General features: G+C 39.1%; 1 protein-coding gene across 1 annotated transcript; it reads right to left on the bottom strand.

Moving 5' to 3' along the window:
• Window positions 1-1,159: 1,159 nt before the first annotated feature.
• On the bottom strand, window positions 1,160-24,198 carry LOC104278527 (unconventional myosin-XVI-like; the record flags this gene model as incomplete). The annotated part of the gene is made up of 2 exons (XM_009875532.1): window positions 23,935-24,198; window positions 1,160-1,423 (listed from the first exon to the last, which is right to left on the bottom strand). Coding segments are annotated over exons 1-2 (292 nt in total), but the record flags the coding sequence as incomplete, so codon positions are not given.
• Window positions 24,199-24,741: the final 543 nt, after the last annotated feature.

The raw sequence follows: 24,741 nt of genomic DNA, 5'->3' as shown, positions 1-24,741 counted from the left end.
GATTTATCTTCCCTTTATGCTCATGCTATTCAGTTTCAGCAATTGCTGAACTTTCTGTTCTGATTCAGGTGCAGCTCAAGGCCAAGCATGGGTAACACAAAGGACTCCTGATGCCCTATCACCACTCCAATGAGCAAGCTACATTTGTTCAGGATAAATGTCAAAAATAGCCTCAAGTATCTGACTTTTACATAATCCTAAAACACATATCTTGTATTCTGTTTAGTTTTTTAGCTGGAAGCTATGGGAACATGGAGGAAGATGATCTTCACTTATAATCCCTGCACTTTTACACATTAGATTACTAATTTTATTTGTAACTTAGTTATAAATGATGCCCTGGACAGTCATTTGAAGCAAAGAGCTCTTCGATTCATTTCCTGTGTAGATCTGAACGTGTAGGACTGTACCTCAGTGATAAGCAATGATAGAGCAATTGCCCATTAAAATGAAGATTCTGGAGTAAAAAGGCCACATCTAATCGAATCGATAAAAATTAGGGAAAACTTGCATGATGTGATCCTATTTCAGAGCCTCTCTTATTCATGTAGTCTTGTGTTAATGGGATTACAAAGGCTGCCATAGAATTTGTTTGCAAAGGGGCTGCTAAAAACATTGCATCAGTTATTTTTTAAATCTCTCCCACACAACATTATGGGGATTCCTGAGGACTTCTAAAATTCATGAGACACTTACTGAAAGGTTTAGTCTACTTTCAAGAATTACAAAATTCCCCAAGTTTCTATCAGCTGCATCAGGGATTCAAACAACTCCAGAAAACCAAAAACAGAACTTCTAAAATGGAGTTACATATTTCAAAAGGTCATAAACATTGTCTCACAACCAAAAAGATGACCCACTACCTGTTGTGTCTATGGGTCAGCACCTGGTTTGACATATATTAGGTTATACATAGCTTTAACCCCAGAATAAATTCATTACGTTTCTGAAGATTTATTCTCCATGCCTGATTCATTTCAGTAACTATCTATATAATATGTTGTATGCAGTACATACCTGTACATTCTGGAGTCACTTTATGATTACTATCATGCAAAATTGCATTTCTCCTGAAGATAGGTAAGCCCAACATGAGAGCTTTTCCTCTAAGACTTTTAGCTATACAAAAAGCAAAAGGTAGTTAAAAATTACTAAGTACCTTCTTTATCATCATGACGTATGATTGCATCCTGTATCATATCAGCAAGGTTAAAACGAACTCGATGATTTTTTCCATGCTTCAGTTTTTTCACATAACCCTCCCGTTTCTGGAAAGCTTTTTCTCGTTCATAATACGCCTTTATTTGGTCACAGCGCATCCGCTTCACCAGCCGCTGCCTCTGGCCAAGAGGGAGGGACTCCAGCAAGCACTGCTCAATTTCCATCTCATGGGACCGAAAAACATTACATAGCTGAAAACAGCCTGCAAGAAATCAAAGACAAACACATTTAGATCATGCAACAGTGTGTTTCTAAGTGCACCATAAAACCTCCCCCTAGTTTTTTTGTCCTTCCTAGCCATGTGTAAGTCTACCATGTGGGCTCCTCCTACTCAAACAATGCTGACTATATAGAGCATATATCACTATCATTTACTTTTTGGAAACAACACATAACCAATTCCATTAAATCACTGACTCATTTTTTAAAAGCTAATTCAGTTCACATAAACAAATGTGAATAGGAGGAGGTCTGAAAGTTCAAATGTGAGATGGACAAAATATCTAAATAATTTCATATAACTCAAGTGGCTCACATTTGCTTACAAACAAGAGACTATTACACAGAGAAATGCCAGTCTGATGCTCGTATTTCTTTTTTATTCATTTTCATCTTGCTTTAGGTTAGCAAATTCCTGTTATTCAGTGAGAAGAAAAATCATCATAACATGATTATAATGAGTTCATTAGCATGCAGTGGGTACTCAGGCAACTATCTATTAAAAACATCAACATCAATTCAGATGCCTAATTATGCATATGACTTTTTTTTTTTTTTGCATTGTATAGAGCCATCCAAATGGAATCTTCTAACAAAACTGTCAGATACTGAAGTCTTCGTATGGAAACCAATCACAGATGCGTCTTTGATTCTGCTCATCCTAACATTCACAGCATTACCTGTAAGTCAGATTCCTGTTTTGTTGTTACAGTTAAATCTGGTATTTTTACTGACATTGCAATAACAGAGATGTTCTTTTCCAATATTTCTCCTTCCCACTGAGAGTGAAGACTCTAAGAGATTATCTGCTGCTGTTGTTTTTCAGGAAGTAGTTCTATTACTAAAGGAGACTAGTGGATTGCCTGAGTCCTTGGATATGAATCCACATCCATCAGTGATGTACTCACTAAGCTACCCTACAAGTTTTTGATGTGCTGGCTGGAAACCACTCAATTGCTTCTGATTCCTATGTTCTACTTTGTATACATACTTAAATTTTCTTCCTATGGGACCTAGTTGCCCAATTTTGTAATTTCTAAGGACTGTCAGCAGCCCAGATGAGAGCTTCCTCTCCTTAGTTTGAAGAAAGAACTCTCAAAGGGAATGTAAACTCAAGTCACCTTGGGCAGTTAAGAAATACCAAAATTAAGCATTACCGTGCAACTTTAATTAGGTCTGCTTTTGTCTACCAATTTTGCTAAATCTGCAATTACATCATCAAAGGACTCCTACTGTAATCATAGCACTAGCTGAGTTGTGCTGACTAAATGACCACTTTGTTTTCTTCTTGTTGCTTGACATATGTCTAATCTACTGAATACTATTCAAATCCTGCTTTGAAGACATAATTAATAATTTCCTGACAAGCTTTTGTAAAGTTCACATCACCATAACACATAAATGTTTCACAAATATCTATTTTCATTTTTAAGACAAAGGGTAAAGGGGCATTCTTATCTACATTCTCTACTGAAGAACCGAAAGACAATGGCTTTCTTTTTAAATCATTAATTTTGGATGTCCATTTCAAGAGTTCTATTTCCTTGAATTTTTTTGTTTTGGTTTAAAGGCAAATTACGCTATAAACTATTACATATCACAATACCATAATAAAATACAATTAAAGTAATAGTCCTAGGTCTGCATGCCAATCACTATATAAATTATACCTATTACATTATATATTTATTTGTTATATTATATTATCTCATATTATAAATGATATATTGTGTTCTATTGTATATTCTGTTAGATAGGTACTTGCTATGAATTAGAACCCAAAGTCTCAAACCAGAATTCCCAAAACTGAGGAGTATATATTTGTGCAAAAAGTGCCCAGAGTGTCTTGTTGAGAAACTCCTCGACAGAAGCAGACACAGAAAACAATCCTAAGGTCAAGTTCAGTCAGCTTCTTTTAACACAGGCTATCCTCTCCCTCCCTATAATTTCTGTTTTTTTCTTAGCATGCCCTTCTAGTTAAAAGAAAATGAATTGGCAAACTAAAATACTGGAAAGAAGAATTGGCTTACATTAAGCCAAAACACAAACCCTTTCTTTTTGCATGTCAAAAGCCAGCAACTCCTTCTGTATAAAACAAAATTTTCCATTTGACTTTAAATGTTATGTTTCACTTCTGAGCACATGTCAGAAAAGACAAGGAAATGAAAGGGTAGCTCTGTAAAGCTGCAGAAGATAAAACTTCTTTCCATTTCAGTCCCAGTGTTCAGAACATTCAATCAAATAGAAGCTCTACATTCAGACCATCCTCGGCCATAGTTAGTCTGTGACTGCATCTCCTTTCTGTCACAATAGGCCAGGGGAATGAATAAACTTTGTATCTTCCCTATAAAAATTCTTCTACTTTGTGTAAAATATTTCAGTACTTGTGCCTTAAGCCTACAAAGTAATTTTGGCTTGTAAGCTCCAAGCTTATATCCTAACTCTAAGCTTATATCCTAACACCTCTAAATGTGGGTGTAATGCCTGGTAGCCAAGCTCACAGCCTCAGCGGGAACACCAGTGTGCTGTGTTAAACCATGTCTGACAATGCAGCTAAGAGGCCAGCTGCACAAGAGTTCTACCTCTGCTCTGTTCCGTTCCTTCTCCCTCTTTTACAAATGGAGAAAGGAGCAGCCACATACTTGGGCTCCACGGGGTAAAGGAAGTTTCTGCCTATATGCAGAAAACTCACCTGAGGGTGAGAAACGCTGCTGCTGTTCTAGTCTCACTTATAAATCAGGATTGTTTGCTGACAACAGACTTTAAAGGTGTCTTTGCTTTTCCTCAGCTTAGCATATGTGAAACCTCTGCTCTTAGGAGCAATTGATGATGTTCACTGCCACATCACAATTGGGACTGGTGTAAGCTTTAGGACACTGCTGCTGTCACAGTGCCCTGTTCCACCAGGGTGAGAAATCTAACAAATTAATCATAGAGTCACAGAATCATAGAATGATTTGGGTGGGAAGGGACATTAAAGGTCATCTAGTTCCAACCTCCCTGCCATGGGCAGGGACACCTGCCACTAGACCGGGTTGCACTTCCAGGGAGGGGGCTTCTGCAACTTATCTGGACAACCAAGAGGTAATGTCCTGATCAAATAAAGCAGCGCAAAGATGAGCTCATACAGCCAGATTCCAGTTTTAGGAAGGACATGGCTAGCTTAGTGTCCTCTGCCTCTCCACTGGGATGACTTTGAGCCTACGTGAGTGCCTGTCTATTTGCTCCATGAAGAACAGTGCTTGACTGCCAGAACTGGCCTCATGTAGCGGTTTCCAGTGTGTGGCCAGAGTTAAGCAATTCAGGCAGATTGAGAAGAGGACTCTTAATCCACTTGGGCACTGATCTCAGCTGAGAAGTAATGAGCTGTAGATAGGATTTTTCTCTCAGCACATCTGGAGCCTGATACATCCCAGATGAGAACAATATCTAACTGTGGATATAACCGCTGCAGGTCAGCAGCCTCATTAGGTTAAGTCATCTTTAAGACTTGCAATGTTCAGTCCCAGTTTTAGAATCAAGCAGATCTCTACTCTGACTGTGGTGGCCTACTGAGCATGGGGAATTGCTGGTGGCACAAGAGGCAGAGCTTTCTGGTTATTGCCTCAAGAGAGCTGGGTTACAGACACGTTTTTGAAGGAAATTGTAGAACATGTTTGGCTGGAAAGGGAAATTCTGGGGATTACTTAGTGCCTTTTTGAGCAAGGGTCTAATTACCAGTATTAGACCAGGTAACCATGTCTTGCCTAGCAGAGTTTTGAAAACCTCTGTGTCATGGGTTTGAGTCTGGTGGGGTTTTTGGCAAGCAGGGGAAGAGCTGTGTGGGAAGACTCATGTGAAACTTTGAGAGCCCCCCACACTCCCAGGTAGGAATTGAACATAAGTTTGGCCAGGGCCAGGCCAATCAGTGCCTCTGTGATCAAGGTATTTAAGAGGTGATCCCGTTGTTTTCTGCATTTTCTGTTTTCTTTTCATCTTGTTCTGTCCTGTCTTTGCATTGGGGAATTTTTTTCCTGTTGGAGGAGGGGGAGTTGAGAAGATAATAAAGGAACGTGGTCTTGAGGAGAAAGAGGGAGAGCAGGATCCTGGAGGAGAAGGAGAAGGCTGCCAGAGCAGAACCTTTCCCTGGAGCCCTGTGGTGGCTGAGATGGCAGAAAGATGACTGCCTGCTAGCTGGGAGGATCAACGGCAGCAAGAATGTCCAGGATGCAGCGGTACATGCAGAGCTCCATGTGAGAGGGGAGAGAGATCGAGCACCAGCAGAGGACACACCCGAAGCAATCCTGCTTCTATGAATGGTAGTGGTAAATTAAACCAGTTTTGTCCCCAGGTCTCTCTCTGTTTTTTATTCATCATCTTAAATGATTGATTATTACCCTCTCTGTCCTTAATTTCAATCCTTAAGCTTTTTTGGTTGAATTTTCTCCCTCCACATTCCTGTGGAGATGGGGATGAAGGGAGGAGTGAGCAAGTTCAGTGTCGTCAGCCTGGGCAGTCAGCTCTGAACCATGACAGCTCTTATCAATGGATTCTCTGGGTTCTTTGGGTAGCCGGTTCCAGTGCCACGCTGCCTTTTATCAAGAATACACTGGGTTTTTTTGGTGGCCATTATCCCTTGCTACTATTCTCCCTGTTGAGAAAAGTTCAGCTTTGTCCTTTCTGTAATTACCATGGCAGCGTTCTGTCGCCCTCAGTGCACTTTCTCAATATCCATCTTACACTGGGGGGACCAAGACTACACATGTACTTGCAGGCGCAGCTTCATTTAGGGGGCTGGTTAGCTCAGTAGTTTGAGCGCGGTGCTGACAATAAGGACCAACACCGAGGTCGCCGGTTTGATTCCCGCTCAGTCCCCATATGCTGCCTGGTCTAGTCGAGAGGTGGTGTCCTTGCCCAAAACAGTGAGGTTGGACTAGATGATCTATAAGGTCCCTTCCAGCTTATGCCATTCTATGATTCTATGATTCTATATTAGTCCCAAGTAGAGGTGGACAATGACTTTTCCTCAGTCTTCTGGCCACACTCCTCCTGACATAGCCCATTATGTGGTTTTCCTTATTTACAACGAGCATGTAGGGCTGGTTTCCATTCAACTTTGTGTCCACTGTAACCCCTGCATCCTCTTCAGCAGGGCTGCAAGCTCAAGTCAATCACCTCCCAGCCTGGTACCAATGCACAGGGTTAGTCTGTCTCAGGCATGAATATATGCACTTTCTCTGTTGAACTAACAAAAGTTTCAGCCCAGTCCTCAGGGTTAAGCTCTGCCTTTCAAAGTATACCAAGCATTCTGTCCCAACTGAGCATTGCAATAGCTTCAGCTATAAAGAAAGCCAGCAGGAAAAAAACCAGCTGCTAAAATCCACTTTCCTAGGTGGATGCAAACTGTTGCTGTTTAGAGCCTGACAACCAGGCTCAAAAGTGAAGCTATTACAGGCTCCTAAAGAGTAATATGTGCAGCAGGTTTGACCATTCTTTTCCCTGTATGAGAAAAACAGCACAAATGGTCACACCGAACTGGTAGAAGAACCTTGTCTGGGATCCATTAAAATAGCACAAGATATATGGAAAACATGATCTAAACTGGAGCTGGTTTTGAGTATGTTAGTCAGGAGGCAGTGTGATAATATGAGAAAAGGTTTGTGGGTAGGGAGAAAGGTTGCCTTCTGAATCAATTTGCACAAGATTTTATATCTCATTACATAAAATATCATATTTGAAGAGTATTTCATGTGGTCTGTGCTTCAGTGTATGACAAATTACAGTTATGCAGAGTAATTCGATAAGGTCACTGTGACTGCCATGGTATATTGCACTGGATAACTCATTAGCATCTCAATCAAAACACTGAAAAATTTGCCAGAGTATTATTTATTTAATGAGATGCCCTGGACTGAAACAACTAGAATAAACAGGATTGTTGGTATGTATCTGTTTTTAAGGTCAACATCTTCTGTATGAGTACACAATAAAAAAAAACCTTTAGGAAGCAATGAAATACCAAACTCAGAGATCCTTTTATTATAGTACATTGATTATTAACTAGCACAGGACAAAGGAAGTCAATACCACAGTGACTAACAAGAAAAAAAAATGTTTAAAGGATACTTGCTAGTGTAGAGCTGCTTCACTGACAGGGTCCACACAACCACTAGAAAGAAAAAAATCACTGCTAGAAAAAAACCTGTTCATAAAATTGTAATTTTCTTAGACTAGGCCAGGGTGCCAAGTGCATTGTAACAATCCTGTCTGTACAAACAAGAGATTTCTGAGTACAGAGGAACTGCTTGCTTTGAATTGGCACCAGTTCCCACTGTGAAGGTGAGAGAAGGAATATTTTGTGGCACTGCAAGCACCATCTCCTAAACAATATGAAGAGAGTGATGGGAAATAAACAGAAGACAAAGAATGTGATTGCTACAGGCATCTTCTTCCATCTCCTGCAGCTGATATGAGCAACTTTATGGTATGCAAGAACATTTTTGCCATATCTCTTTTCAGAAACTATACTGATACGGCTTTCCTTTATATTTCTGTTTCTTATGGCTTTATGTCACTAATTTTAGTGAGTTGCTCTGGCATTTAAATTGAGACTCTAGTCATCCTAAAAAAAATGCACTTCAGATGGTAATCCACATTGTCTGGGGATGATTACGTTCCAGTCTAATCTGGACCACACGCCAGGAGGCATTTCCAGAACATAACGCGAAGGCCTACATACATGTTCACACAGGTACTACAAAAAAGTCTGTCACTGTGCTCATACATGCTGTGTTTTGACTTTCATAGGACATAAATATGTGCTGTTGTAATTCAAAGAAGTAAGTACTCCTGGACACTGGGAATAGTGTGTTTTGCAAAGTATGGTATGTTAAAAAAGGCACACAGAGAGCCAAACTGTTGACATTGCTTAATGAAGCAAGCATCTTAAACAAGGTGACACAGAATGAAGGTGCATAATGTTTAAAACTACAAATTTGCAAGCTAAGACACATGCTTAGCTTTATTTCTATAAACATTCACATTGATTTTGATGATACTTTAAGCAATGAACAATTAAGTTTCTGGGTGTTTGAAGGATTGTGATCTTTATAGCATAAGAACAAAATGTAGAAGGGTTAAATTACTTGGAAAAATGACAAAATTTGAGAATGTATCTACTTAAGACTGCTGCCTAGAATCATAGAATCATTAAGGTTGGACAAGACCTGCAAAATTATCAAGAAGTCCAACCACCATTACCACTGAACCACATCCTGAAATGCCACAACTACACCTCCAGGGATGGTGACTCCACCACATTCTTGAGAATCCCAATGCTTAACTACTCTTTCAGTAAAGATTTTTTTTTAATATCCAATCTAAACCTCCCCTGGTGCAACCTGAGCCCATATCCTCTCATCCTATCCCTTTTTACTCAGGAGAAGAAGCCAACACCTACTTCACTACAACCTCCTTTCAAGTAGTTGTAAAGAATGATGAGGTCTCCCCTCAGCCTCCTCTTTTCCAAACTAAATAATCCCAGGTTCCTCAGCCACATCTCATAAGACATGCTCTCCAGACCCCTCACCAGCTTCACTGCCCTTCTGTGGACCCATTCCAGCACCTCAATGTGTTTCTTATTCTGCAGTGCCCAAAACTGAACCCAGTACTCAAGGTGCAGCTTCACCAGCACTGAGTGCAGGGGGATAAGCCCTTACCTAGTCCTGCTGGCCACACTATTCCTGATACAGGGCAGGGTGCTATTGACCTCTGGCCACCTGGGCACACTGCTGGCTCATGCTCAGCCGGCTGTCCATCAACATCCCCAGGTCCCTCTCTGCCCGGCAGCTCTCCAGCCACTCCTCCCCCAGGACTGTAGAACTGCTGGGGGTTGTTGTGACATAAGTGCAGGAACCATCACTTGGCCTTGTTAAACCCCATGCATTTGACCTTGGCCTATCAATCCAACCTAAATAATCTCATTAAAGGAAAAAAAGTAAAAAAACCCTCTGAATCATACACTGTATGTAGCTTGGGTTCTCTGACACTTCCGCTCCAATCTTGGTCTTTTCTTGCCAAAGAGATTATATCATCCCTTTCTTCATAACTACAGTTAAACACCAACATTCCAGTTTAAATACCAGAAATTGTCCTGAATTTCAGAAGGGTAAAATATCTGAAAATTTCAACAGCTTCAGTGAACTGCTAAATAGATTAGTATTCACTAAATAACAAAAAAGCACATTTTTTAAATAAATACTGTACTATTACATGACACTTAAAGCTGGCCAGCTAAACGTATTCACAGTACTAACAAAAATATGTAGGAAAAGCATGCAGTGAGCAGCAAGTGTCTTGGCACTCAAAGACCCAGATACCCAGATGGCGTAAATCAAAGCAGCTTCATCCAGTTCAAAAAGATGCATTAATTTGGACCTCATGTTTGATAACAGAAATCAGACCAGAAAATAGAGCTCTAACCCTTTCGGTAATGCACTTTCCTGTTATACATAGTAGCTTTACTATACATTATGATTTTCTCCTACCAAAAATGCATGTTGTTTAAATTTATTATATTAAACTAGAAAAAATAATTTGTTAGTATTTATGCAGCTGAACTGAAATTAGTGATACAAATACAATAGCCTAACTGAAGTTATGGTGTCTGAACTACAGATTAACTCATTTTTTTTAGAGGTGTCCTCTTCAGAAATCAAAAGTTATTATGTATCTGCTAGTTCAGAAGTACTTCCTACCTACAGAAGGGGCTAGATTAGTTTAAATCCATCTCAGATTGTAATGTTAAGGTCAGTATCAAAATACCTGGATTTGGAAATCCTTCGTTCAGCCCTGGGAAAAGTACTTCCATTTGAACAGCCTCTCCATTACGTTTGTTAAGCTGTAACTGAAGTGCTGTGCCCGTAACCACTCAGGCTGATCTGAAGAGCTAAAACATTTTCATGAGGCCAGCAGTGTTCTGCTCACTGTAGCAATGGGCTTATTCCTCTTTTTTTTTTACCTTGGTTCCCCTCCCCATCCCACAAGCATATAATCATGAGATTGCAGTATAAATGTAAACTATTTACCTTGTAAAGAACTTAATGTCAAGTCTTCTCAGAATAAATTACATTGAGGTAAAGGAGCTGATGTGCTTCTCCTGTTCTTGGCTCCACAGAGCTTCATTTGGATGCGTAATTACAAAGTTAGAGCTCTTAAATGACAAGACACACAAAGCTTCCTCATTTTCGGCTTAACACCCAACGCTGTCTTTGCTGAAGAGCAATCCTGAGCACATTCAAGCAACCACCCTCTTATAAAACCCTACTCCTGTATGCTGCTCTCCAAGAGCCTTTCAACGTGACTAGATTGGTAAACAAGAAATGCAATCAATTTCCATCTTGATACCAAGGAAAACTTACTTATCAGACATTATTAATCAGCTCTGCAGGCTTTCTAATAGACTCTTTTATTTATCTATCTATCTGTCTATCTATCTATCTATCTATCTACCTATCTACCAGCAATTCAGTGAAGTTCCAGCAGCATTCTCTAAAAACATTATTTTTAAACCAAGGAATCAACCAGTTTGTTGCCTTTGTTGTGATAGAAAAGAGACTGAATAACAACAAATATAACAGAGGCCTCTGGATTGTCATCTGTGGTTTTTGTCATGTAGCAGCCTGTAACATATGGATATTTTATGTTATAGGCAAAAGTCATTAACTATGTGCCAGCCTACTCAATAAATGCAGGCAAACTGCCTGACCATGCATTGGCTTTCAAAGTGATAACACACGGGTTTCAAATACATACGCGAAGAGTTCTTCCCATTTTTTAGAAGTAAAAAAATAATCAAAAATCATTATTATTTTCTTTTATCTGTATTGAAACACAGGGACCTCACAAGTCTGAATGATCTGAGAGGAACTGTGTATACCCCAGAGCAGCAGTACTCATCTGTGGATCACATTCAGAAACTACATGAATATAAGCAAAATGAACAGACAGGATCTGCTTGAGCTCATACTGTTTATTTTGGTAAAGCTGCTGTTTCCATATCCTCTCTGATGACTGTTGTCATCCTTCTATACTCCTGTGGAGAATGAGACAAAGGTGCAGTCTGAATTCCTGCAAACCACAGCATATGCTCAAGTACTGTTTCCCTGCAAACACCAGAACCTTTTGTAAAACAAACAAAACCACCATTGTCTGCTCTGGAGCACTGGAGTTTCCAGCTGAAAAGACTGCGTACTCTCAGAGATGAGTAAAACACAGGAACCCATTCATCTCATATAACAGTCCAGATAATTGAGCTTTCAGGTGATGAAAATCTATCCTCAAGATTGATTCAAGGATATATTGTAGCATTTGCAAGTAATGACTGTCCAGACAATAGGCTGAAACATCACCTACTGCTCTTCTGGACTTTAAGGAATGCTTTTGAGCAGCTGGTCTCGCTCATGTTCACATGGTGAAGGTTCATGCAGAACAAATGAAACCCATCTAGACCACATAAGCACATGGTCTGGATCGTTCAGTGCTTATTATGCTGTGCTGCTGTGTTGAAAGATAAAATAATCTTTCTTTCTAAATTTCACAGGGTCTAAAGTGGGACATGCACTGTGATAAAAGCAATTTTACAAAATAAAAACAAAGGTGTTTAAACGCATTCTAGTAAGTAGTAGGAGAATATGTGTAGGCATGAAACAGTATTTGAGGTTACAAAGCCTTCTGAAATAGATGAAAGATTTGACAGGGCACAGAGCACATTATCTGGGGGTGTTTCATCTGTCCTTTCTATTGGGAGAGGTCTCTAGATACCATCAGTAGCCTTTGCCGTAGAGAGGGCTAGTTGGAACTCTTAAAAACCGAGTCAGCAAGCTAAACAACAATCCTGTAGGCCATCTGAGGTCTAATGCCTTTCTCTCCTTTTTACAAAGTGTAGACAGACCTTTTGAAACTTTTCCTATAAATGCTGTCTACCCATCCTATTTTCCTTTCTGCTTGCAGCAAGGTATAGTGGTGCAAAGGGCGATTCTGCATGGCAATGCATTTCACCCAAGGAAGAAGGAACTTTCTTGCAGTAGGTTTAAATTTCCTTGCAACGTACTTGCAGTTACTTGGTATCTTCTGCCACAAGAGATTCAATGGTTATTAAGCTAAACCTGATACCTATGTGGCAGAAAAACAACATTATCATTTCTAATCACTATGAAATAGTTGTACAATATTCCTAGGCAACATAGCACCAAACACTGCTCACTTGTTTGAATAAATTGTGTCATAATTAACCTGGTTCTGAAATATTTTCTGGAAGCTAGGTAATGGGTTTGGAAATTATTATGAGAAGAAAAACTATGGGAAGATGCAAACACACAGAGAAGTAACATAATCACACAGACTTTTTTTCCTTAGGAAAATCAAAGCAAAGTATGCTTATGTTTCCTGAAGATTAACAATATAATTCCAAAACCAGCTGTTTTTTTTTTTTTTTAAAAAAAAGGGAAATATTGTAAGTCCCTATACAGGGATCTGAAAAGAGAGTTTAAAGTAATCAGAAGGCAACAGTCATCCGATTCAAACTGACTATACTAATGTATTTTTTCAGATATATCTATATATAGACAGGTTATATAAAAAGTAAATTAGCTGTTTGAAATAACTCTCAAAATATTTTGTTCGCTTTTGGATCTACGAATTTGTGTCACTCATTATTTGGGATTTCCAGAAGCAAGCAATGCATATTTGTTAGATTATCATAAATCACTTAATAAGGCTTGTCACTCGCAAAGCTTTTCAGAAAAAAATATCAGCATATTTGGTCATATTTTAATAATCCAAACTGCCATAAATCACACCAACAGCAAGCAAAACTCATGAAGCTCCAAATCAGAAAGCACAGTGAGAGCCAAATGCCAAATGACAGTAAAAAAGATAAGAAGGAAGAGATGAGAAGCCCTCTAGAAAAAAATTCTCCTTTTAGGCCTTGCACAGACCTCACTGTCTTTATTTGGCGGCAATACAAAACTTACAAAGCTGCAGCTAAGCTGTGAAGATAGAATTATTTCTTTATAGTACAGTAAATGGAGATGTAATAACACATTCATCTCCAGTCCACACTTTCAGATATAGGCAAGAGAGGAGGGGAGGACATGGACACGGACAGGAAAATTCTTCCTGCCATCACACTATAATCAAAAGGGATTGTTACACGGACCAAGGGCACTCAGATCATAGTAAGAGATGAAAAACACTAAGATTGTTGCTGACCCTTGTAAGGATGAATTAACACCTAGGTGCCCAGTGAGAGGAAGACAAAAATTACAGTTGCTACGCTTCAAAGGTTGAAGCTGAACAGCATCAGAGACAAACAACTGTTTTATTGTAAATTAATGTCTGAACAGAGAAAAAAAAATCAGATTGTTTCAAAACCTAGGGCAGCTCTTTCATCACAGACATTCTCAGATATTACTGCTTAGACTGAAAATACAGCACGGATCAGGAGGCATACAGCATATGAGAATTACCGAAAACACAGGAGAAAAACACATAAGTCAAAATTTCCAAAAGCCTGCATGCAGCAAATTTAGAAAAAGAAAAAAATTTTTAAAACCCAGCTATATGTTGATCAAGACAAAGAGAATATTTAGTATCATACATCACAAATAGGAAAAAGCCAAAAGGGAAACAGTGGTGCATAGCCCTAACCATAAGGACTGGCAAGCACACAAGAAAGGAAAACCTGTGCCAAGTGGACTGTGGTTCTACACACAGGATAACCATTTACAGAGATTACTGTAAAGTAAAAGCAGATGGAAAACTAGTTTACAGTACAGTGGGGCTAACAAATTCTGCAGCAGAGCTAGTATGTAGGCCTTTGGTCACTGTTCAGGGTACATCAAGGGACTGCCATCTCAGTTTTCAAATAGCAAAAGGATTGGAAACAGGCCCTCCTGCTTTCTGCAGAAAGGCAACTTATCTGGAATATTGCATTCAATTCTAGACAGTCAAATTGAGGCAGTTCAAAAGAAACTACCACAAATGGTTCTGGGGCCTGAGGGACTGATTTATAAGGAAAGATGAAAAGAATTAAATATGCATAGCTTAGCTAAGCAGTGACTAAGAAGAGACAAGTTAACAGAAATTTGAAGGGCGAAATGGAAAAATAAAGGTTATATAGCATAAAAAGGAAGGGAATTTGGAACCATAAAATATATTTAATATAGTGTAACTTTAGGCAGAGTACCAAGATAAAAAAACACACACATGGATGAGATTAACAGGTAAGACTGCAACATTCCTTGTTTGCTGTACTGAGTGGACAGCCAGACAAAAGCACCAATGTGGGCACAGCAGTCCAGCGTTTCTGCACTTGGGGCAGCTCCCTCAGCTCTGGCACCTCTGGTTGGCCCTGCAAAGTTCTATAAAGATAACTCTCCAGGAAAGTGGAGAAGCAACCTAAGAGAATTTCTGGCGTGCAGAGCTAAGCCATTGACATTTGAAAGACTTCCCTTCTTTGTGCTGGGGGCATAGTTATTGGGTATGTGCTAAGTAAGCCTGAGATGAGGTTAAAGTAGCAAGGACAGTTGCTAGTCTGAGCTGGATCTTCATGGATATGCAAAAATGGAAGCAGGCTAAGCAGCCATCCTGACAACAGAGTTTACAATAATCTATTAAGGTCACTTTCCACATCTACCCTCTCGCATTATACTTGTGGTCACATATAGCACAGCTGTATGGGCATATAGAAAGAAGAACAGAGAATCACTACCATGCTTGTGAACTCGCATAGCAGTATCACCTCTGCATGAAGTTAAAATGGGGAAATCTGGTTGATCATTTGTCTGAAGAAGAGGAAGAAGAGAAGACAAAGAGGAAGAAACTGAACAGCTTCATCTCATCTGACAAGCTGAAGAAAGCAGTGTCAATGGACAGACTCCTAGTCTACATGAAACTTCGCAAAGTATTGATTTGAACTGCAATCTGAATATAAAAATTCTCGTTTCACATAAACTGAGTGCTGAGTAAGCGATACATTATTTTCACACTTTTTTTAGAGCCTCCTGCAATAAGCTACTAAAGACAACAATACCACTTTTTGTACAGACTGAAAAAAGGGGTAATTTGTACATGCCTCTCTCCCTCCTTTCTTCTCCTTAGCTTAGATGTCAACATTCACAAAACTTTTACGGGAGGAAGCCTGAATTCCTTGTATAGTAAAAGGATGGCATTTCAAAGCCATCAATCAGCTTTCAAAGTACGACCTTAATAAATTGCTCTATTTTCTGGACATGTCTTTACAAAGTCCCATATATATTTTATGTGTCACATTTCATAACAGGATTTGCACCAAATGGGATCACAGCAGGACTCCATCAGCCCGAGGTGGTATGGCCCAGGTCTACTGCCTGTCTATATGCTCTAAATATCCCTTCGATCTCTTCTGAAAAGTTGCACTGCATAGAAATACATTTATAACAGGATTTACAGCCAAAGATATTAGACTCCACTTTTTCCTTCTTCCCAAGAATAACATTTTCTGGTTTATAATCAACTATGAAATAAAAGAGAGTAAAGCGCACTTCCAAGTGGAAATCCTACAGGTACACCTATATTCTAGTTGGGTAAAATCCTAGTAATAAATGACTAAATGCTTTTCTACCTCTGCACTGTGCCCTCCTGTCCACACTCCTTGCCAGTTCCCGTTCTTACTGGTCAAAGAGAGATTAAAAAGGACGACATTCCAGCTCTCTGAAGCATGCTACAGATGGGGGGAACTTGTCAAGGACAGGGGCTTTTTCCAGCTTAAAAGAATGGCACTGACAAGAAAAACAGATTTGTTGATACTACGCACACACGTGTTTCCTCAGGTTACAACAGACTGGCCCGTGTAATCTGTTGTATCTGAAGGTATGTCCAGTAGTCAAAACAGTAGAATTTGAACATTTCTTTCAGCAGGCCTCATTTGGCTGTTGTTTGCACTGAAGGCAGTTGCTTGAAAGCAAATAAATGGAAAATACACCTTTTGATAAGCAATCAAACATTCTTTTTTTAAGAATTGGTGGTGTTTCCTTATGATATAATAAAAGATTTGTATTAGGGCAACTCTACTTGTTCCTAGTCAAACTAAAATTCTATGGACTTAATTGATTTCTGTTTGTTTAATAACAAAATAGAACTACTTCAACTTAAAATTGTACTTGCTTTAAAATAACCATGTTTATGCTGTGGCAATTTTGATGCAGGTGTTAACGTCATTATCCACAAATATTTTCTCTTTGGTTTTAAGACGTCCTAGTTGTGCAAAATTTACCATGATGCAGTATACTCATTTTTCTGAAATGAGACAGAAAATGAATTGTGATTGTTTGGAGGAAGAAGTTACTTCAGGAATGAAAATAAATTTCTCCACCTCAAAACTTTCACAAACTCTGTGAAGAAAAGTAGATATATCATTACAATTTCACGTGTGGAAATGGAGAGGTTTGAGGGGGTTTTGCTGTTCTCTGTTCTTGGAGTAGTCTCCTCCAAAACATAGTATCAGAATTCTGCAGCTTCATGCATGCTGTGCCAATATGGTACGCAAATATGGCACTTTGACTTTTACAATCGTCTTTCATCTTATTTTCAGGGTGGCTAGATTTCTTTGCTGTCAGCAGAATCACTATATCAGAAGGAAAAAAACACTCTAAATATCAAAAATATAAGAGATTTCTTTATTGTTTTCTTTTAAGTTCACAGTAAAGATTTCCACAGAAAATGCTGATGCTTCTCTCCCATGACAAATTTTTTTAGAGTGGGAAACAAAATTATGATGTAAAAATTATTTTGAGGATTACTGTAATTTCCAAAAAATACTATAAATAGAACTTATTCTTTGTTGAATACAAAGAGAGAAATCCTGTAGCCTTCAAATGCCCAAGTTAATATTGCTCCTCTTGCTGATATTTCAAAATGTATTTTTGCAAACATCAATTTATTATAAATCTTCACTTTAATATAATTTCCAAATGCTGTTCTATGCAGTTGTTACTGTTAGGAAAGTTGTCAGTTGTTACTGTTAGGAAAGTTTAATTTATTCAGAACTTGACAAATTATTAGATGACAAGTATTACAAAAATGCAAAGGTAATTGGGCTACTGCCATCCCAAAATATATTTTTCTAAATATAACTTCCTATGTCTAAATACAGATACTAAATTAAAGGTTCTTTTTACCTCTTCTCATGATTTCTAACTTTTTGATATTCAGGCAAGGTGGAAAATTAGTTCATATAAAAAAAATAATGTTTCTGTCTTTGTTACATGAACCTAGGAACTGCAGGATTAAAATAAATAAATAAAGTTAGTAGCATAGGCTGGTAGAGGAATACGAGAATCTATACAATGCATGTATTTTCCTTTTTTTCCTGTTGGTCTGCTCCTATTCTATAATTATAGTGTGAGAAACATGGACACGATAATGATATAAAAATCTTCTAGCTGTGGCTCTACTTGTATCAAGGTTTATAAAACACATTTCTTCTTGACTGCAGAATTAAAAAGTGGTTTTACCCGATTTTTCAGATATCCTTCATGACATCTGAACTACCACACTGACTAAATTTAAAAAAAAAAAATCTGCATTGTATATACATCAGACTCAGCCTGTCAAAATGGAGTAAGAAATACTGTGTATTGTATTAGCATTCCTTCTCTGTATTTCACAGTATAAGTCTCTCACAAAAATACCCTTCATGAAAATCTCTTTATTCTACCAGAATTGCTTCTTCACAGGATCTAAAAACTCCCAAGCACTGGCTCATCACACATAGCTGCTTCTCTTGCGCTTTCCGGACTCCTGGGGAAGACAACTCCTGCCTCTTCCTCCAAGCATCATTTTCAGCAGGCAGGGTCTCTCAGTCACACAAGGCTTCTCATTTCAGTGTTAATCTTAACCTTATGCCCCAGGTCACAGTATCATAAGCATGTACAAGGAAAAGGAAGTTTTCCCTGCAGCTATTCTGTACTTAGCTGCCTTATTGCAGAAATAAACCACAACACGAGAGTTAGCCAATGCCATGATGAAATATCAACCTAAACTAAAGGGATGGCTGTTGAATAAGGACAGGTACAGACATTCTTCTTCCATTTACAGCTCTCCTTCCTACCACCTGCACAACTGTTTTGTGCCTTGAGCTGCTCATGGGTGACAGAGGGCATATCTAAGACATAAAAATTCTCTGGGACACCTAAAAATGGAGTAAATAAATGAATACCACCTCCTGCCCAGCCCTGGAACAGAACAAATCCTGCTCATGGGAAAAAGAAAACACTCTGAAGACTTTTCTAGTTCTCTGACATTACTACGTGAAAGGTATGTGGCTGCGGGAGACACATACCTGAGCTAAGCACTTGCCTGTTTCAGAGCACCATTAAGGACCTGCACTTAGACAATTTGCAAGGTAGAAAATAATAGATAATTTATTAAAGCAATAAATACAGCTGAATTGCCATTGATAAATTCACTCAATGCAATAGTGCTAACATATTATAGTAACGTTAGCAAAATGATACCCTGGGTATTTCTCACCAAAAGATGAAAGCACAGCTCTTACCAAGAAGACTTCCCTGTCTTGGCTGAAGAAGGAGCACAACCCATCAACTACCTCTTCTGGGTTTGTTCTCTCCATAGCGACATACTCCCTCCATATTCCCTATATTCTAATCTTATTTATCTCCCCTCCCTGGGGTGACATTTGAGTGGCAAGCCAGAGACTACAGTCATGTATGTTCAGCATGTACTTCTCTCGGCTCATTAGTACAGTCAGAGGTGTCAACTTCGATAGGCATATTAGGGATAAGAAAGCAGAAAGTTTCACTCTGGGCACTGTGGCCTTCAGAATTCTGTCCTGAAGAAATTTATCTGCCTTCATGATGGTTTTGAAGTCATTAATCTCTGTCTGTCCACATTCTTTAGCCAAGACAGGGCCATCCTGGCACCACAAGACTCCCTCCTTCAGCTGCTTCTCTGTGCAAGCCTTGCTGATGTCCATCCCCAGTGTCTACCCAACAGATAAGCAGACTTCTGCATTCTGCATTCTTAACTTCTTAGATTAAAATATCACACACATCACTAACTATACAGTGTGACAGAACACATATGTGTCACTGTTACTTGGGTCATTCCACATCCTGCACATGCTGCCATAGAGACAAAGGGTCCCTGTATCACAGACTAAATAGGGGGCTCCAAGATCTCTGATCAGGTTCCTCGTTGCAGAATCATAGAATGTGTTGGGTTGGAAGGGTCCTTTAAAGGTCATCTAGTCCTTATTCAGTCTAAGCTACAGGAACTCCTTCTATTCAAACGTAGATTAATTTCTCACAGGCTGTCCCGCAGCAGGAAAGCTGACACGAAGGTATCACGTGTTCCACCCACAGTATTATTGCCTCCTCATCCACAGGAGAATCAAGTTCAAGTCCCCAGTCTCTGTAAACTAAAACTAATGGATCGTATCACACCTTCCCCCAACCTTTTCCAAACGACCTGAAGTTCAGATAGAGCTATCACTGTGACACGTCTGAAGTCTCAAAAGTCTATGGGTGATGTGAGAGTGGCAGAAATCCTTGGCGAAAGCGCATAGACTGAATTTAAAGTGCTAAACGAGAGCTTGGGATGATACTTATCTTTGTCCTGAAGCATCCCGGAACATGCTAATATCATCTGCCCCATAATCCTGGTGAAAAGGGACAAACACCACCATGGGTGAAACACTCATCCAACTATATTGAGAGTTCTAGAGGTTAATAATTTTATTGAAAATGCATTGAAATGGCAAGCATTTCAAAAATGGGTTAAATTAAATAAAATTAAAATTAAAATCATAACTCACAGAATTTGCTCTTCTTTCATTTATAAATACTACCATAATTTTGTTACTAAATACTCTGAATTAGTGTGAAAAATATTCAATATGACATCTGTAAGCACATTACTGCTAGCTTTGGGTCTCCGGCATTGCAGGCTGAAGTCAAGACTGATTATAGTTTTTTAATATAAGGAAATAGTCTTGTGGTATATGTATTTTCAAAATACTATGATTAGGAGGCAGGAAAAAGAAGAATAAACCAGTACAGACTACAAGATGTCCAAAGAGGATATACAGTAAAATTTAAAGGCCAGATCTTTTAGTGCATCTTCTACTCTAAATAATTTTCTTCATGGACAATCCTTGCAATGTATTTAGATGCAGAAGGTGGTGAGGGCTAGATGTTGGACAGAAGTATTATATTTCTTCTGTATCTTCTTTCAAATCCTAAATTAATTCACCAGTAAACACCTAATTAGTATTGCCGTCTCAGATCTCTGTTAAGTATTGGTCTGTAATAAGGCACAATTTAGGGTTTCATAATTCATACAAAGGAGATAAATGAATAGGAAACACAGAAAATCCAGAAAGAATGGAAGTAGATTCTGATGTTCAGATTTGATGATCCTAATATTTGGATAAATTCATTTGGCTCAGATTTTCAGCTGGCATGACTATAACTCCTTAGCAAGGTTTTAATTCTGTTTGCATTCATGCACCTCTACAGTACTTGCAGTGGAGAAATCAGACTTTCGAGTAACGAATTTAAGCCTCCTGACTTAGTTACCTTTGCAGATCCCTCAGAGGAAGTCCAGAGCACAGGTGGGAAACCACAGCCATAACATGTAAATGCTGACATTTACGTTGTAACTGGATATACAAGGGAGAGAAGATAGCAGCAAGGTGCTGCCTAATTTGCAAAATTACATTCATTTGTACAGCCTGTCACACAAATCATTGAGATAAAATGGTGCCCAGCAGCTGGCAGATAACATGTGGTACTCTCCTATGTGCCACTGTTCTCTCTTCTAAACAGTTTATGCCAGCTGATTGCCAAGGAGAAGCTACTCGCACAGGCAGGGACAGCACTCAGCAGCAACGACACTTGGCTGCAAAAAGGCAATGGGCACTAGTAGTGCCGACATGAGCTGCTCAAACTAGCCGGCACGCCTACAGCTTATGTTTTAAATGCTGCAGGTGCCAGCTGAGGACAACAGGACGGCTGCAGTAGGCATTATTCCAGAGTATTACTGGGATGAAAGACCTCACTGGGCATGGCCCCAGACAATCTGGTCTCTCCACGCAGCTGCCCCTGCTTAGAGCAGGAGGGTGGACTGGAGACTTCCCAAGGTTAGATCTTTCCAATCTGAAAGATCCTGTGACAAGATGGTGACAGTATATCTCATTTACACAGCCTCCTAGTGGGAGCAGTACACTGAAGAAAAGCAAGAATATTGGCAAAATTGTACTAATGCCACAGGAAAATAGCTATAGACCTTCTCAGCTCAAAGCTCCACACTTAATCTCTGTAGAGATTAAATAAACAAAGTGCTGACACATCCAAAAGCTGGGCAACAGCAATACAGTTCACAAAACACGAGCTTTAAAATGCTATTAATTTATATCTTAGAGATATTTCCCCTCTTCCCAAAGTAGGCCAAGAGAAAGTGCTCTGCAAACACTTCCTCTGGTTCAAGGTCTTTTCCTTCTGATGCAGAAATCACCAGTGAAATGGATTTAAAAAAAAAAAAAAAAAAAGGAGCAGGCTGTGAAGAGGCACATCCCCAACCCCTGTGAGATTTGGCTGCTCTCGGCAGATCTCAGACCCACGCTGGTGCTGCCACCCAGCATGCAGCCCTGGTCCATATTTAATCCCACCTGTCTGCCAAATACAAACATCAGCAACTGTATTGGCATGTTAAGTCAAATTGACACGCTCGGGGGAAAGTGACAGAGGAAGTGTTTCTCCTTCACTAATTACAGATGGAGATGGAAGCACAGGCAGTAAAAAGCCCCTTTGGCAAGCTCCAGCCAGCACCCCTTGTCCTCTAAAGCACACTGTTGGGACGGACAGTGCTATGAGGTAAAATGGCCTGATTTAGTGAGAAATCACTAATTACAAAAGTCCAGATTTGGAAAAGAGGAAACAAATAATAATGCCAGAACGAAGACTGTACATTCACCCTTTGCTCTGCTGTGTTTTAGTCCTTCATCCCTGTCCTCTAACCAATGCAAAGAACATTGCAAGCAGTCGTCACGTGCTTCCTTTTAAAGGGAGAACCTCATGGTCACCCTCATCTCTTTTCAGTGAAGGAACCTTGCAGAGTTATATATTTAATATGCTATTGAACACACATCCACCCATATACATTTGCTACAGTTTAAGAAAGTCATTCCAAAGTGAATAAAGACCAAACAATACTTTTCTGACATCTTCAAGATAGTTATTATACCGCAAATTTCTCATTTGCATTTATCAAATCTTGTGACAAGCTCAAAGCCTTATTCTTAGAATGCACCTTAAAAACTATGCAGTAAAGCTAATCTATGCTTCTCTGCATGAACAGGGAATTCAGGCTTGTAACTCCCAACAGCGTTAAAAGTCCCCTTGAATACAGGCAAGAAGAAATCCCCATAAATAATTTTTCTTTGAATTACTAAAACACTTTCAGGGCACCTTATTTCATATTAATATATCAAAGAACCACATTATTAATTTCTTAATTGCAACACGGTTTCAGAATAGTTTCATAAATGTCTTTGGTATGCTCAAGTCATCAATGACCATAATCTGTAAAGAAAACCTTTTACAGCAATCTGGTATTTGTCATGTAAAAAATGACATAATCACTAGAAGTCTGAAGTTTCCCAAGTCCTGTAGTAAAAACATATCCATGGCTAACAACCTACTACTGGCTGTCCAAAAGAAGTGTCTAAACAATAATTCATTTATCTGATGTAAACCCAGCTATTGCCACTCGGACACTGGATGCTTTAAAATGCAAACCCAAGAAGCTTGAAAAATGTGCAGTTAGGAAGATAAGCACCCTTGATAAAAAAAAAAAATGCTAAGGAATTTGCTCTGCATTGAATCAATACATTTAGCATAGATCCTAATTTCAGTCTTTAAAGAGGCAGCTTGCACGATTCAAGGTTAAAAGTTCATGGTTATTTTTTAAGTCTGTCACGCCGAATAGCTAAATATTCTGATAAGGAGGGGGCATAAGTGTTTGATCTACAAGAAACGATGAGATGTGTTCTTAATTATAAAGCTGTTCTCAATTTTATTACCCTTGTGAATTATAAGAGCTATGTCCAAGGTTGTCCCTATAAGCATCTTTAGCATAAGGCTATGAATGACATGTTTCTTCTTTTTGCATGTTATTTTCCTCGGTGATGAATTTAAACAAAAGTTCTAAAAGCTGATCGGTATGAACTTCTGAATGAGAGCTTTAATCACACACACAATGAAGTTGCCTCTGAACAGAGGAGAAAAAGCGGCACTGAGCTCTGCCTGCATATTCACATGCAAAGTAACAACTCCCCGACTACCACGTTGACATCATGCAGCTTCTGCCTTCGACTTTTTGAATATGCATTGAAAAGACACACCTCAGAAAAGAAAAAGACAGTTTTAAAATCAAAATAACCATTTTGTTACTTACAGCATTTGATAAAATGGTAATGAGACATTCTTTCATCTTAGGCTGTAGTCTTGCTACAGGTTTCGGCATTCTCTTCTGCTATAACTGTCATGCCCAGAAAATGCATTATTTAGAGCCCTTCCTCAGGTATCCAGTATACCTCAGAATACATTATTTAATGTTGCTTCTGTGCCAGGATCTTGCAGAGGCTTCCAAGTCATCCTCTCCCGACCGCTGGAGTTCTGATAAACCTCTGTGCGTCTTGAACTATGACTACTGCACGTGCTATTGTAGCAGAATTGATTGACACCGCTCCTAATCCCACATCCCCAGGAATAGAAAGATTTAATTGGTGTGCACTTGCAGCCACATTCTTCCAGCACTGAGGTGTGCTGCTGCACTGCGGCTCTCACAGTCCTGCCAGTTAATGGCTTTTCAATAGCTTTCAAATGGCAGCAAACTAAGCTTGATGAGTGGGCTTGAATGAAATAGCAGAGCAGGGGATCTTAAATTTTATTTGTACATGCTGTTCGTGTGCCAAATGTGACCAGATTTTTAGCTGGTACTAAACCAGGATTATTTTTAGTTGCCACCAGTTGCTGTGTGAATAGGAAATTGATATAGGCTGCCAGAAATAACCACCTTTTTAGCATCCCAGATCATTTTTCAGTGTGTTGTAAGGTAAAAATCAGGATGCAGCTCCTAGCCATCTTCAGACTCTTCTGATTTATGCATGGGGTCATTTAAACTGAGCTAAGAAACATGCTTGTGTATACATTCCTCGATATGTTCTTGTTTTGTCATTTCTTTATATTACATTGCATCTTT

The sequence above is a fragment of the Apaloderma vittatum genome, unplaced genomic scaffold, assembly GCF_000703405.1.
Source record: "Apaloderma vittatum isolate BGI_N311 unplaced genomic scaffold, ASM70340v1 scaffold10468, whole genome shotgun sequence".
Taxonomy (NCBI): Eukaryota; Metazoa; Chordata; class Aves; order Trogoniformes; family Trogonidae; genus Apaloderma; species Apaloderma vittatum.
This window is presented reverse-complemented; position numbering and strand designations above follow the sequence as displayed.